Source organism: Podarcis erhardii, assembly GCF_964252035.2.
Source record: "Podarcis erhardii genome assembly, chromosome: 10".
Taxonomy (NCBI): domain Eukaryota; kingdom Metazoa; phylum Chordata; class Lepidosauria; order Squamata; family Lacertidae; genus Podarcis; species Podarcis erhardii.
The window spans coordinates 18643550-18659881 of NC_138500.1; the positions used below are offsets into that span (position 1 = coordinate 18643550).

At 40.7% G+C, this 16332-nt stretch overlaps 1 protein-coding gene across 4 annotated transcripts in view; it reads left to right on the forward strand.

Annotated features, from left to right (window-relative positions):
- The window catches only part of DCP1B (decapping mRNA 1B), a 35825-nt gene that overhangs the window by 698 nt on the left and 18795 nt on the right, over positions 1 to 16332 (forward strand). For 2 of the 4 annotated variants that reach the window (XM_081879868.1, XM_081879869.1), the window contains exons 2-4: positions 1133 to 1271; positions 1811 to 1851; positions 3863 to 3990. In XM_081879868.1, coding sequence (XP_081735994.1) covers positions 1236 to 1271; positions 1811 to 1851; positions 3863 to 3990 — 205 coding nt within the window. In that variant the 5' untranslated portion in view covers positions 1133 to 1235. The remainder of the gene's footprint in view (positions 1 to 1132; positions 1272 to 1810; positions 1852 to 3862; positions 3991 to 16332) is intronic. The other 2 variants (XM_081879867.1, XM_081879870.1) reach the window with 2 other exon arrangements.

Below are 16332 nucleotides of genomic sequence, written 5' to 3' on the forward strand. Positions count from 1 at the left end.
TAGACATATCTGCCAACTTTCCCCTCTTTTTTAAGGGAAATTCCCTTATTCTGAATAGGATTCCTCGCAAGAAAAGGGAAAAGTTGACAGCTATGCATCTAGAGCAGGTCGATACCGAGCTTGCTTGCATTTATAATAGGACTAACCTCATAATGAGGTTATAATAGGACTAACCTCATAATGAGGTCCTGGAGAGAACAGTAATATTGGAGATGCTTGGGGAGAAACTAAGGCTGCAGTCCTGGTGTCCTATACGCACGTGGGATGAAGTCCCGTTGAAGTTAATGTGGCCTACTTCTGAGTATAGTGCTTAGCTGGGACTGTACCCCAGTAAACACAGTGGGGCTTACTTACGGGTATACAGTACATTGACAGGATTGCATTGTTTATGTGCTTTTTAATTAGTGTTGGAGTTTGACCAGATCTAAGAGAAACAGCTGCTTGGGCCAGCATGCTCAAAATGCAGTGTGCAATGCTGCTGCTGCTGCTTCTCCCCTGGGCTGGCTGCTTGGTTTGGTCTAGTAGGCACTGGACTGAGACAAGCAGCTCCTTGAAGCAACAGCTCCTTGGGCCAGTGTGCCCGTCAAAGGGTGTGAAAGCTGCAGTAGCTTCCTCTTTTGTCTCCTCAAACTGCCTGGCTATGGTCACCCAGTTTAGCACAGCAAAGACTAGACCCAGGTGCAGCTCCCTGGCCAGCATGCCCAACAAAAGCAGCTTGCAGTGGTGCCAGACAGGCCCGTGCAGAGGGCAGGGGGTAGCTGGGTACATTTGTCCTGAGCTTTGGAGGGCTACGCTGGCTTGCGGCCTCCACCAGAGGCCTGCTGGACATACACTGTCTTGCCAAGAATGTGCCTCCCAGCCAACTTAATGGGTGAAACGGCCATGGGTGAAGCAACCATACCTGTGGACCTGCATTACTGCATACTAATGTATAGTGTCAGATCAGATTTGGTGCCCCTACTTCAGTGGCACATCTTATGAAAAAGGCTCCTTCCCTGGGCCTCAGACAAGCTTTGCATGGGCCTGGTGCCAGACGTCTTTTCATGCTCTGTGGACTGGCTGCTTAGTTTAGTGAAGGCACACAAACACAGCTCTGGTTGTCCTGGAAGTTCAGAGTTTTCTTTTTTTAAAGGAGGTTGGCCAGAATGATGCCTGGGCAGTATACTGGACAGTAGCATATTACGTGTTGGCAGTGAGACCTTATGGAAGCGTGAGCCCTCAGCAATTTACTAGCCATGCAGACTCCTGATGCCAGCCCTGCTGTAGCCATGGTATAGTATATGTTTAGAGCCTAGATTGCATGAAAATGGAGTTTCACATTATCCAAAAATACAGAGATAATTTTGCTTTATTTTCTACTCAGTGTCTGCTCTTGCTTCAGCCACAGTAGGGCAATTTGTATAAAGTGTCTAATATGACCCTGGCAAACAGGATTGTTAGTTTAGGAAAGGAGGCATTTTCTACCCCAAAATGGGAAAGCAGCTGTGTTATGACAAATGAGCTGGCATCTGGGCCTAATTCTTCATTGAAAAGGCTTGTGTTTCTAGTGCATATATACAGAGCACATGTTAAAAGGGGGGGGGGGGAGGAATACTGTAAATGTGTGCTTAGAAAAATGTATACAGTGATTTAAAAGACATGTACATACCAGAAAGCCAGTGTTCAATTGATCCTTTAAAATCACATTTCATCACCTGTAACATTTGAAACAGCCCCCAATTTTGTCTGTTTGTCTGCTTATGCTTTGCACTAATTCACTTAGGTGGCTTTTATTCTGTCTTTAAAATTATGCATTTTTAATTGATTTTAGGAAAAGACTGATGTGGAAGGAACACTGTTTGTTTACACAAGGTGGGAATTTTATTAATTTTAATATCAGTGTTTTAAATTCACACCATTCTCATGCTACAAAAAAGAAGCACAGAAAAGTGATATCATTGACTGGATCAAGAGGTACAAGTTTTTGAATTGCATGAAACTCTTCATCACTTATGAAGGTTGAAAACATATATTGGAAATTAAAGATACTTGGTCTGATGTTAACATGATAAGTGTAGAATTATTATTTTTTAAATACTGCAGATTGATGAACCTTGATGAAGAGAATGACTCCCCATACCTTTCTCCTAAGATAATAAGGCAGTGAAAAACTTATAACAAGGTGTAAGGAGGAGGTTTCTGTGCAGACTAAACAAAGTATCAGGCAAATATTTCCGATGTCAAAGTTTTATGATACCACACCCTCTTTTAAACTTACTAGATCTTCCTTACAAATAATATTTAGAACCTTCTTATATATTTCTTATATTTTGAAAAAAAATGAACTAAATAATAATAAAAATAAGAAGAATGTGAAACACAAGCTTGCTACTAATAGTAGTAATAAATTGTAAAGCGCTGAAAACCCTGTAAGGAAGGTCAGTACAGTCGTACCTTGGTTTTTGAACAGCTTAGTTCTTGAAAGTTTTGGCTCCCGAATGCCACAAACCCAGAAGTGACTGTTCTGATTTGCGAACTATTTTAGGAAGCCGAACGGCCGATGGGGTTTCCACAGCTTCCAATTGGCTGCAGGAGCTTCCTGCAGCCAATCAGAAGCCACGCTTTGGTTTCCAAACATTCTGGAAGTCGAACGGACTTTATTGTGTTGTTATTCTTGTATAGCCTAAAGGCAGTTGAGACCAAGAAAATAGTGGCTTGCATAAAGAGTAATACCTGGCAAGTTGATTCCAGAGATTTGAACCGAATATTTTCCAGTTCAAATTCATATATTCCACAATTCAGACTCTTAAAAACCACTTCAGACTGTCAAAAAGTAAATGAGGAACAGAGATAAGAGAGTATTTTTCTGCATCTATTTCTGGAAACCATTTTATAAAGACAGTTTTATTTATAACCTGCTGGTGCTGCAAGTTAGGGGAGAAATAAGTGTGTTTTTTAAAATGTTGAAAGTAAGCCTTCTGTTAGGAATAAAAGTAAAATGAACTGAACAAACAAATCTTATAATTCTCAGATTATTGTCATGTTTGCTGCTTTCTATCACTTCCACTCTTTGTTTCATTTTCTGTCACCTCCCTTCCTGTAATGCACATTCCTAGTGGCTTCAGGGTACAGAGACATCCTTGGAGAACTACCAAACTTGGAATGTCTCCCACACATTAAGCCAGTGTCTTTTCACTGTTATCAAACACAATTCAAAATTGGAACATTCTACATGTACCCATTTTAATAACCATGTGTTGAAAAGGTTAAAAAAGGCAAAGGTTAAAAATGGCAATGAAGGCCCTCTGTGTAGCGAATTTCCTTAGTGTGCCCATTCTTGCTTCATCATAAAAAGGAAGTTATAATGTAAAGAGTCCAACTAATACGACACTGTTAAAGTGGAGCAGGCCTCTGATGGTTAAAGTGTACATTTGGGCACACTGCTTTGTATGCACAAGAGATTCAGATATTTTTTAAAACTGTTCTTTCATATATTAGTTTTTAACTAGCTGAGCTCTTGTTAGGAGCACTGTTGCTTAGCCCTCACAAACTGTATCTTTTGTATTTAAATAATAATAAGGTAACTGCAGGTAAACTGCAGAAGCAGTGAATTAAAATAAGATATGTAAATTTCTAAAGTAGTAGAGGAGGAGATTGATTATAACAGTGAGAGGGTGCCGTTCTAAGAGGAAGAGGTGTCTGACTTGTACTGAAGTTGGTAAAAAATAAAAATGTTGCCCCCCCAAGCCAAGTCTTTTCTTAGGCTTTGAGATACTTTAGTAAAAAATATAGCCATACTTGTAGAACAAAGTGTTTTAAAATATAATTTCATTCAGTTATTTTTCATTGACTGTGGAGGGTTTTATTTCTGATCGTTTTTCAGATCAGCTTCACCGAAGTATGGATTCACTATTATGAATAGGCTGAGTATGGAAAATCGGACAGAACCCATAACTAAAGATCTGGATTTCCAGTTGCAGGACCCTTTTCTGCTTTACAGAAATGCCAGATGTGAGTAACACTTTCGTGCATTAACTAAACTCATTCTTGGGGTTCCAAGTATGCTTCTTCCAAGCTGCTTCTTGAAAATCTCTGTGGAAATTTTCAAAACTTGAAAAAGTAGTTATAAAGTTTCTTGCTTTTCAAGAAAGCAGTTGAAAATCCTGGATTGGCTGCACTAGTGAGTTCTCCAAGGAAAACTCCATATCCAGCTATTCCTTGAAGAGGCTTGCAAAGAGTTGATCAGTGGCACTTCAAAGCACTGCAGCGGGTTATTTGCAAGCACCCAGGATGGTGCTTTGGTGTCCTGACTTTTGCTAGGACTCCAAAGTGCTCCATCATTTGATGTCATTGTGATGTCAGGTGACTGCTGTGAGAGATAGGGTATATAAGGATACGGCCCGCAGCCAGATCCAGTTCTTCACCCCTGTTGTTCCTGGGTTCTCTAGCACAAGCAAAAAATGGGTATGTTCATACAGGTGGGCTCAATAACTCCCATTGAGATATGTGATAAGCTCATGTTTATAGCAGCAAGGGCTTAATCAGTGATGCTGATATCTTTCTAGTAGTCTCAGTTTATAGGTATTTGTTTGAAGGATTTTTACTCTGCTCTTCAGCTGATAAAGGTTCCCACTTGTCCTGAAGGATGACTGTGTTGCCTTGGCTGCCTTCTAACGCTGACGAGGCTGGATGCCTCAGGCTGCTGATTTTAGATGTCACAAAAGGGTTTCAAATTGTTAGTTATTCTAATTAGTATTATTATTATCAGTAGTAGTAGTAGCCATGTATTTTTACTGCCAGGAAAAGGTTCTAATGGGATTTTCTGCCTCGGGTGCCAAAATAACTTTGCTGGCCTTGGGTACTAGGCCCTCTAACTTGTCGGGGTGTATGGGGTGCAATTTATTCCTCCTCAGGGAGGAAAATGTCTTGAGCCAGCCTTTATCGTGACAATGAAATTTCGTTAGTACACCAGCCATGTGTCTTATCCAGCAACCCAACCTACAGAATAGTCTGCATGAGTCATGAGCAGGCTTGCCAAAATAATGAGACAAGCGCTAGTTTAGAACCCCATGGTGGGAAAAGCAGTGACACGGGCATTTGGGCAGAGAAGAAGCAGGGAGTGGAAAGAGTATATACTCCCCCCCCCCAAATTTCCCTGTCCCATGCCTGCCTGCCTGCCTGCCTTTTAATGTGGCATTAGGGCTCGTTTAAACAATATTTGCATGTAATTTGTAGTTAGTAGTTCTTTATGTAACACTAGCATCTAGCAACTCTGAACAGCTTGTAGTTCTGTTGTGCTTTCACAAATGCATATTAATAAACAATCCATCTGCCTAAGAGATTACAGCATTCTCTAGGTTTTAAATACCAAATTAGAATCATAGGCATAACAAACACTTGAAGAGGATGAGAAAAGCTGGGTTGTTTTCTGTTGTGTTTGTACACATATGGGTTACCCACACCATATAGTGATATCAAGGACTGATTTTTCTCTTCCAGTTTACATGTTGGCCTTGAGAAAATGTCGTGTCCCAAGAACTCTTTAGAAAGCAGGGATTCTGTACACTTGGGAATCAGAGCACTTTTGGACATGGGACTAATGCAGATGCAATCTTTATGCTCCCTCTTTCCCATAGTTGAATGCCCATGGGAATGCATGATTTGCCCTCCACAAATCTCCTCTCTTGGGCACAAATGCTACCCTTGCTCTTAATCATGGTTAAAGGAATTAAGCACTAATCATAAACAGGGATCAGCCTGGATTTGAAACCATACAGCAAAGGTAGTCATATAAATAAGCCCATAAGTTATTAACCTGTTGTTGCTGGCGGGGGGCCACCAGGTGGCGCATTGGAAGATGGCCGACAATAACATCTCTCCGACCCACTCGAGGTAATTAAGAGGCTGCTATGGGAAGTATGCAGCCTTCCCGGCCCCCCCAAGGAGATGGGGGGGACTGCCTTGCCAGCGGTGTCCATAATGCACCCCCGGAATCGAAAGAAGGGGGTGCCCGGTCACTTGGCACAAGCCCTCGGTGAAGTCGGCTCTTCCTGACGCTTTCTCCAATCAGCGCACTGGTTCGCTTCAGCTCGAAAATATAATTGGAAATATATAATTGGAAAGAAGCTAAAGAACATACATCAAGCGAAGTTTGGGAGTTAAGACTGCTGATTAATGGATCTCTGTGACCGGAGCGACGTGTGGGACAAATAAATCAAGTGATGAACCACCATTAAGAGACTGGTATGTTTGGAGTGAAACGGAAGGGGGGTGGAGGAAAAAACTTTTCTTTTCTTTGCCTTAAAGGTAAAGGTAAAGGTACCCCTGCGCGTATGGGCCAGTCGTGTCCGACTCAAGGGTTGTGCGCCCATCTCACTTAAGAGGCCGGGGGCTAGCGCTGTCCGGACACTTCTGGGTCACGTGGCCAGTGTGACGAAGCTGCTCTGGCGAGCCAGCACCAGCGCAGCACACGGAAACGCCGTTTACCTTCCCGCTATAAAGCGGTACCTATTTATCTACTTGCACTTAGGGGTGCTTTCGAACTGCTAGGTGGGCAGGAGCTGGGACCGAAAGACGGGAGCTCACCCCGCTGCGGGGATTCGAACCGCCAACCATGCGATCGGCAAGTCCTAGGCACTGAGGTTTTACCCACAGCGCCACCCGCGTCCCACCATTCTTTGCCTTATGTGAGTATTAATAACCCTCCACCCCAGAAAGAAGAATCGTTGCATTTTATTAATCACAAGCAGGAATTCAAGAACTGTGTGGAGTGAATTATTGATCAAAGAGAGGATTGGTAAACATCGGAGAACGGAGAACTGCGCAGTTTTAAATGGTGTCTCGCTAAGACAGGCTTGTCTAAGAAAGACGGGGGGGGGAGGGCCAGGATCATCGGAATGTGAATGATGATTGGAATGTGATCTAAACCTGGCAGAGCCCTCTGATATATTTGGCAAGCCTGAGAAAATTAATGGACAGACCGAGGATAAATTCTTTACGGAGGTGTGGAATGACGTCTGTCCCTATGTGATATGATTTTTGGAGAGTGTAAAACCCACACAGAGGATGTTTGTTTTCAACCCGCTTGTGAAGATTATCAGAGATCGCAAAGAAAGGAATATACGATAACAACAAGAAGATGAAGAAAGTAATAAAGAGACTATCTGGACAGAACTGGATAGAACTGTCTAATTAAAGCAGCAATATAAGTGATGCTTGGACCCCCGTTCGGAGCTTGAAGTATGGGTACCCCCAACAAAATTTAAAAATCTGGCTGTATAATTTGGAACTAATGTGATTTGGAAATAATGTGATTTGATTGGCCTGTTAATAAAAATTATATTAAAAAAGAAACCTGTTGCAGCTGGCACAGGAAGGATGGAGAGCAGTAGCAGACAGCATGGTGGAACGGCACTTCTCATCCGACCTGTCAGTTGCATTGCTGCTGCTTACAGGAAGTAGAGGGGGAGGGACAAGGTCCATTGTTGGAGACAAATCTGGCATTCCTGCTGGTGAATTTGCAACACAGTGAACTGGTTTCCACCTTGCCTCCTCGCCTCTACCTCCCTGTAAGCATTGGTGATGTGACCAACTGGAGGTCGAGTCAGTGACCATAACCATGCTGACCTCAACTGATGAAGAGCTCTGCCCCACTTGCAATAGCTTGATGTGTGTGTCAAAGGGTAGTGTTTAAATATAAGGCTGTTTGTTTGGTTGTTGTTGTTGTTGTAGATGACAGCATATTTAAACAGCAAACTATTCAGCAAAATAAAGTAAGATGCCTTAGGTCAATTAGTGAGCAAAATAATATAAGACAGCAACATTGCATCACAGGAGGGCCAGAGAAAATCCTCCTCCAAGCTAGAGGATTAAAGGAATACTTTCACCGATTCTCTATCTGGCAGTCTTAGTGGGTAGAAACCTGACATACAATGAGAAATAAAAAATAAAGAAACAGAAAGCTAGTGTTTCCAAACTAGAATAATACAGAGTGCCCTTGACACCACCCCTTGCTAACTATTAGTATCACAACACAAAGACTCTTAACTTTCTGCACTGCTTCCTGTCCCAGCCATCCCATATTTAAATAGCAAAAGGAAAAAGAGAGAAGTTTGTGCCTCTCTTTGTGTTTAGGGAAGCCTGCAATGCATTCTGAACCATTACTTAACCTCCGTCTCCTCCTTACATCATGCCAGTTGCAGCACTGTTCCTTCCTATGCTGCTGAACTAATGCGAGAATCCCTGTGCCACATCAGAAGAGCTTGTTTTGCGCCTCCTCCCCATGCTAGTGTTATCCCAGGTTCCAGAGAGTGCAGTTGCTTATGGTGTTTCCTCCCTTGCCCCTTTCTATGCAATGCTGGGCTTTGCCTGAAAACCAAAGGCCATAATGCCTCCATCACAAGTGAATTTATAAGGCATTAACACCAATAGTTGAGAGCGATTGGGAAGGAAAGAGGAGTAATGTTTGCCAGCTTTGTAAAACAAGCCCTCAAAAGTTACTAGCCTTCAAACATTTTTACAAGTGTGCTGGGGGCTAACAGAGGCAGAAGAGAGAGACACATTTCTGCTGCGCTCTTTCAGCTGCCTGTTTCGTTTCACATTAAACACATAGGAAGGACAGAGGGCTCCATCCCTCCTTTCCCAGTCTGCTCACTTCCTTGTATGGAATTCCTGATTGCCGATGGCTACCGAACTGATTCTTAAATGCAAGGCTGGGCTAAGGCATGTGAGACTTGGCTCAAATTAAGCTCTTATCTGCATAGCTTGACATTACTGTTGTTCTGACTAAGTGTGCACATGTGCTGTTGCCATGGATAATCTTGGTGTCTTTTTCTGGAGCATGCAAGATCAAGACTGAGAACAAAATAACTGCTACAGTTGTTGAAGAACAAGAAGTAGAAAATTCCTTCCCCTCCTTGTTCTGTAAAAAGCATTCATTTCTGTTCCTCTTGCTTGCCATCTGGGTAGGAACCCTGGACATTATGACACCCTTAACCAGCCAACATCAGCAGTGGTTTTTGTCTACCATGTCATCTGTTCCTCTCAAATCTTCAGTCTTCTCTAGATTTCGTTAGAGTGGACTATGAATAGTTGTTATAGCAAGTCTCGTTATAAAAAAATAGGAAACAAAATGTTTTGAAGTAAAAGTATGATCCATCTGAGCTGAACTACTTTTTAAAGTCCCATTTGATTTCAGTAGGACAAAACTAGCCACGCATTGAACTTCCCCCCTGAGATCAACGGGACTTGAAAGTGCTTGATTTTAGCTCAAAGTGCCCTGGGTGCAAAATGTGATTGATAATTGAACCTGTTCACATCTCCATACCCATTGGATACTTGCTAAAATATGCTGACTATTCTAGTTCATCCTCATATAATGGCCCAGTTCAGAATATATTATCTCAGCTCCTTTGCTCCTCCCTTTGTGGCATGAACCAGGAAGTATCTAATTAACTACAGTGTTCATTTTCGTCTAAACCAGGGGTTGTCATCCTGGTTCCTACCGCCCACTAGTGGGTGTTTCAGGATTCTAGGTGGGCGGTAGGGGGTTCTACGGCACAAGCTGAATCCTCCTTCCATTGAGCACTGGTGGGCCGTAAGGAAATTTTACCATCAAGAAAGATGCATTAGTGGGTGGTAGGTATAAAAAGGTTGACTACCCCTGGTCTAAACTATGGCTGCCAACTGTGTCTGAACTCTAAATTTCCAGCTTTGGAACAAGCTGGGATCTATGGTTGAGGATGCTGGCATATTCCAAAGCTGGCAACCATAGTTTCCCAGTATAGATGGAACAAGAAATTGTGGTTAATTGCAGACTTTCTGGGTAGATGGTTGGCACTGTGAAGGAGCAAAGGGGCTGTTTGCATGGGCAAAAGGCTTGTTCATACCTTGTCTTAATAAGCCACAATATGATGGTCCAAACACAACTTTGCTTTTAAATACATAAAATAATTGTTTGCTATTTTTCTTAAACTGGATGCTTTCCCCTCCCTACCCCTCCAATTCAAAAGTAGTTCTATTCTAGGGGTAAATACACTTCATAACCTCAGCTGTAGGACATAGATTCAATAATAGTTATTTGCTTGGACTAGCTAACTATAGCCTAGAAGCAAAATTAGTGCTCACTGTAAGAAAATTACCTCTTTCTGCCCTTCCATTAAATTGGCTAGTACTTATATTCTTCACATAACATTCTTTCTGTTGTATATTATTTTGAATAACATATTTTTGTATACATTTTAGCCCTGGTTAAACTATTCTGTGTAATATAAAAATGAGCACTTGATATATTCAAGCATAATTCTAGCAATAACAGAAATTTGAAAGTCAAGTAGGAGGACTAAACAACTAAATGAAACCCTAACCCTTCGCTTAGGCAGTATTTGAAGTCAGTTTGGTTTCATTATACATGTGTATCTGTAGGTATCAAATGAAACAGAGATCTGTTAGTAATGGCAAGGGACAGAACTTTTGCTCCTGGGAAGTAAAATACTTCCATGCTGTAAAGAGAAGTATTATAGTGTGGGTTACTAGTATATAATTTCCCTGAACAGGAACTTTACTTCAACTGTGTTGTGCAAACAATTCTATATTGTTATAGTAGACTATCACAGAACTCTGTTGAAAAGTTCCAAAAGGTCGTCTAGATTAGTGGCTTACATATTCGGTAAATATTACATTATGGGTCTTATGGGCGGAAATAAACTGAGATGACATTGCAGGGCAAATTGAATAATGTGACATCAAACTGTTACAACAGTGTGCTCAGCCTTTTTTGTTATGCAGGTCTGAAAACCACAGTTTTGCTACTTGTTGGTCTTACAGCAAACTTTCCCCCCTGGTATAGAAACATAGATTTATAAATGTGTGCTTTTAGAGAAAGACGACCTGTTTCAGTTTTAAGTCATGCACCAGCTGTACTGTGTATTTTTATGTATAGACCATCATATGACATATCATATTTCATAGGGTGGCTTGCCACTTGAAGAACCTCCTGCGGAGCCTGTTTTCCCCTAGAACACATATTTAAAGCTGCTGGTATAGAACCACTTTCCTGCTCTGAGGTAGAACTGTATACAAAGCAAACAATATCCACATTATACTCATTGCCTATAGATTTCTTGGTACTCTAGTACAAGTCTTCTCCATTGGATGTCTTATCTAAACTTTCAGCACATTTTGACCTAGGCTCCCAGCACTTGTTGGAGAACCATTGATAGATCATTCTGATACACCAAAAATACCAATTCATTACAGTATCCATCTTCATTAATATTCAGTATTGTATCAGAGCAAAACTATGCCATGTGAGAAGAGGTGGAATGAAGTGCTTAAGATAAGAATGCTATGCAGATTGTCAATGGCTGGTGCTGATTTTGCAATGGTTCTCCACTCTCGGAGGTAAAATCTGAGGGGTGGTATGAGAGGCACTTTTTGAGTTTTCTGCTAGTATGGATGGTTCCGAATTCATAAAAAGACTAATGCACTACACTGTACAGTGCCAGAGGTTCCCTTTCTGGATTTCAAAACATAGACAGTACAGTTTAGTCTGGACATACTTTGTTGAGAAAATATGGCCAACTGTGGCCACATTGGACATTTCTTTGAGATAAATAGGCCTTTCCAAGTAGACTGGACAGTTTTATTTGAAAAAGGAGACATTTGAAGTGGCTTACTGTTCTTGTTCCATACTGTTATTATATACCCATTATGAGAGGTTTTCTGATTTTGTGCAAACATTTAAAAGTAATCAAAACTATTTGTGACCATGTACTGAGTAATTTTGAAAAATGAGAAATTAGAAAACAAAAATCTCTGACACAGTGAGCATTTGGAAACCAGTCTTGTTATCACAGTTTTAAGAAGCTAGACATCAGTTCTCTGCCAAATTATTTAGGCATATTTATTTCTGAAACTGCCTGTCTCTGTAAGTACTCTGGGAAGTCTCAGTTCTAAAGACCTTTCTTATAAATTTAGAAATAGAATTTTAGAATATTTCACCTGCAGATACCAAAATATTCACTCTCTTTTTTCAGATATCATAAAATACAGTTATCGTTTCATTGAGTTTTGTATATCATGTTACTATGGGTCCTTACCTCCAGGTGTGATGTAGAAGCAACTGAGTTGGGTTTCATGGACCATCTTGCCAGTATACTTCACTCCAGGCTCCCCTGGGTGGTGCGTAGGAAGTGGACGATAAGCTGTAGTTGCTTGCCGAACAATGGTCTGAAACATCCTGTTCTTCAAAATGAATTTTCACAGTCCAAATGGATAGATGGCAAAAGTGAACTCTGCGTGGCAGTGACAATTTCATTAGAAGTATTCAAACCTAGTAGCTGGAAAATTTGCAAAAATTGTACATTTTTGTTAAAACTCCCAAAGGCAGACCGAAGGAAACCACTTTACAATCTGAGCGATATCTTGTGTGTCGCTCCTTGTTTTTTTTCAGTTCTTCCCAGTCTTTTTCTTATGGTGTGTGCCTTGTGCTTGCTTAAAATCCTTCTCCTCTGTTAGTTTTACAGGGAAAACTTGGACTGAGAAGTGAGGATAATGGGCTCCATCTGCCTGTCAGTTCATCACCTCCCTGAGTCATAGAGGTCTCTGGTTTTCATACATCACCACCACTGTCTCTGATAATGTACCCTTGTATTTGGAGGAATATGTCTTTCTAAAGGGGTTCTTGGACTTTCTGGACTTCACCCAGAGAGAATTTTTCATCAAATGAATGAATTACATTTTTTTTTTTTAATGAGAACCAGGCCAATAGAGTTACAAAACGGTGATACACACGAGTCTTATGCAATGCAAGTTTGATGCATATTTTTGCAGTGCGTGTCTAGATCCTTTCATCTATAGGCAATGTGATAAAGTGCCTGTTTCAGTGCCAGCCCTGAAAACTAGCCTTCTAACATTTTTCAGCAATTAAAAAATAACTCCCGGATAACATCTCCTTAAAAGGAAAGGAATGCAGTTTACCCCATAAGTATGCAACCTTTCCAGTGAAATTAATCTGAGATTGCAAATGGCTCCACAGACTGATGAGTGAATAAGCTTGTTTTTGTGTCTGGGATTGTAAATCATTCAGGGGCAACATGCTTTAAGTGATGGTGTTGCCTTAACTTTATATTTCGATACTATGCATGTGGTTAGTAGTCTGTCCCAGCCAGGAGACTGCCCTATTGTAAACACGCATTCCTTACTGGGTCACACTGTGCTCAAGATACCGTTGAAAACCCCACTCACTCCTATCTGTATTGCATTCATTTAAAGTGCTACTTTGCATTTCTGAGCCTGCAATCCTGTGGCATTTGAGCCATTTTTATTTTTTTTATGAAAGCAGCCAGGGCACTGTTAAGGGAACTTAAACACCATTATAGGATTATAAATCCCTTTTCTTCCAAGCAGAAGTTAACCACAGATTTCTTGAGCTAAAGAGAGATTTGCACTCTTGGTAATAAATCTAATCCAATCCATAACTTGTCACAAGAGATGGATTTAATTTGTTTTGAGGCATCTGGTTTAGGCAATCATTTTTGGATTGTGATATTTAAGTATATAACAACTCTTGCCCAAATAACACGTGTGCAGGTACGACCAGATTCAATGAACATGCATAAGTGTGGTGTCACATGGGAGTCCTAATGTGAAATAGAAGTGACATGTGCTGCACTTGGTGAACTTAACGCTCCGTGAAGGAAAATGAAGAGCAAGCAGTTCAAAATGTATTCTTTTCTGATCTATTTAAATAAGAGAGGAATTGAGAACTGGTGCCATAAGGAGATGGCAGGTATATTTGGCCTATGCAACACTACTGCACTCTAGTCAAAGGGAGAATTGCAGGGAGACTCTCTGCCTTAGACAATAGGTCAGGAGTCCAGCAAATAAGTTGATATTCTCTGGCCTCTTTTACAGCTTCCAAGATGGGTTTTCTTGCTGGTCTGGACAAACTGCTATTGCTTTCTCGGGACTTGAGTCTGACACTGTTAGGAATGCATTCTGCTCCAGTCCTTTGCCCTTTGCAGGTCATGTGGGGTACCAGTTCATCAAATGTGATATCCTTCACATTTATATTTTCAAGTGAAGAGACTTCTCATGTTGATTTTTCTAGTTCTGTGTACCTTAAGGCATTTTGCATTTGACACTTTATGTTATGATAAAAATAAACAAATCAATTCATGCTTTTTATGGTTTTAAACTTGTTGAAAAAGTTCAGGCTTAACAGAGTGCATTTAAAAAACAACAACAATTATCCAGTTGTGTAGGAATATTAAAATATTTCCCTGGGGAGAGCTTTTGCTCAAAGTGCATTGGGATCCTTTCACTGAAGTCGTTCCCTTGCACTATTTTGGACCCCACAACCACGTTTTTATTGTGTTCATCTGTTTGTGCTATCCCGTTGTGATTCTTCAGGACTCAGTATTGTTCCCATATTACGGATGTAGGGTGAGTAGCTGAGGCTGAGATGTGGTGGCTTTCCAAAGACTGCGCAGTAAATTCATTTCTGATGTGAGATTTAAACCAGTGACTTCCTGAATTCCAGCTCAAGCTCTAGGCCTCTTTGTTATACTAGCATTCTTGCAGTTTTTAGTTAGAATTTATTGCTGAGCATAAAGAGGACTAATAAAGAATTGAGAATATTGTTGAACAGTTGTGTGAAGTGGATTCTTTGTAGGTCTGTTCATAGGAGCCAATTCCTAGGGACCAAGATCCCTTCGGGGGGCCCTCCCCCATAAAATAAAATTTGAGGAGGCTGGCTCCCCCCCCAAATTTGATGGGAATTGCCATTCAAATGGTATGGTGTGCGACATCATCTGATCGGTTATGCATGGCGGGGCTCCCCCCCCCCCCGGTACCCCGGTATTTTATTCAAGTTGGTATCCCTGAGTCTGTTCATATAATAGTCAGAGTGTAACACAAAAGCTGCATTGGAATAGTTTGCAATTAAGTGATTTGTGCACAGATTACCATTTTGAAGCGATTAATCATCCAAGTAATTTTTCTGAAGAACAGGAATGCCGCAGAAATTTAGAATCGCATTGACAGACTGATATAGAAAATACTTCAGCCCCATGTACAATTTCTGCTTAAGCACTCAGGCAATGCTTTTAAAAAGCCATTTCGCAAATTCAAAACATTATGTTAGAAATGACCCTAAAATGAAGCAATGTTAAGTAGTGAAGGTATACACTAAAAAAGAGAGAAGCAATACACTGTTGGTGTATTTCACAGGTTAAGATGAATTGTTCTTGTCTGTAGTCTTCAGACTGCTCACTTGCACATTAATCCCATTGACTTCAGGGGAGAGCCTTGACATTAAACAGTGTATTTTGCCCTAATCCATTGAACAGCATGTGCAGCTAAAGCTCTTCATAAACCATGGAAGGCAAGACAGTAAGCACAAGCTGTTCTGCAGTTTGTAACAAGAAAGGACCAATTGCACGTGACAGTACTCAGTTACCGGGTCTTGGGTCATATGACACAAGCTGCAGCGCAGCCTTTCAAAATAGGAGATTGAACCCTAACCTTATTCACTGTCTTGTTCAAAGGCGAAATTGCATCCTTTCATTACTGAAAACTCATTTGTCAAGCTGCACTCTCATTTGTCAGCAAGTCTCTTTTTGGAAAAACATGTTGGCTATACACAGCAAGAGAAAATAAAGAATGCTTAGCTGGGGGAAAGTAGGAAACATTCTCTTTGTTGCTTGTTGAATTAAAAAATGTCACAGGAAACATTTATGGTGATAAAATATGATGATGTAAATAGAATAAAAAATTGTGATCTAAATATGAAGTGCAAATTAAAACAATCTTTAGGTAATTAAAAATAATGCTAGCCCTAAAATAACATCTCTGACTTGGCAAACAAGCTTAAGTTTATTGGGATGTGTTTGAATGCATTTGCACAAATTCAGCATTTAATATAGGCAAGTAAAGAATATATGAAGCCCAAATCTGCAATTCCCAGGAGGAGAAAGTTCAAATTGAGAACTCCCAAAGGAGCACCATGACAGCAAATGACCAATTGATCTTGTCTGGATGTACACTTAATTTGAGGTGGTAGATTTCAGTTAGGGTCTCATATGTACAGCATATGATTTACTGCAAAGCTATAGTCTCCTTTGAGAATTAGAGCGAGTGTATTTAATAATATTTCCCTGTAATTCCTCCTGAGGTTACTTTGCTTTATAAATTAGCCCCTGGGTGCTGAAACTAAGATAGAAATTACACCTTTGGAGATTGAATAGTGCATTGATGTGGTTGTATCTGGTTTTGATTTCATGAGGGCAAATTACAAAATTGGAGACCATGCAAGAATTGTAGGGAAATATATTATGGTAATCTATGTGCCTG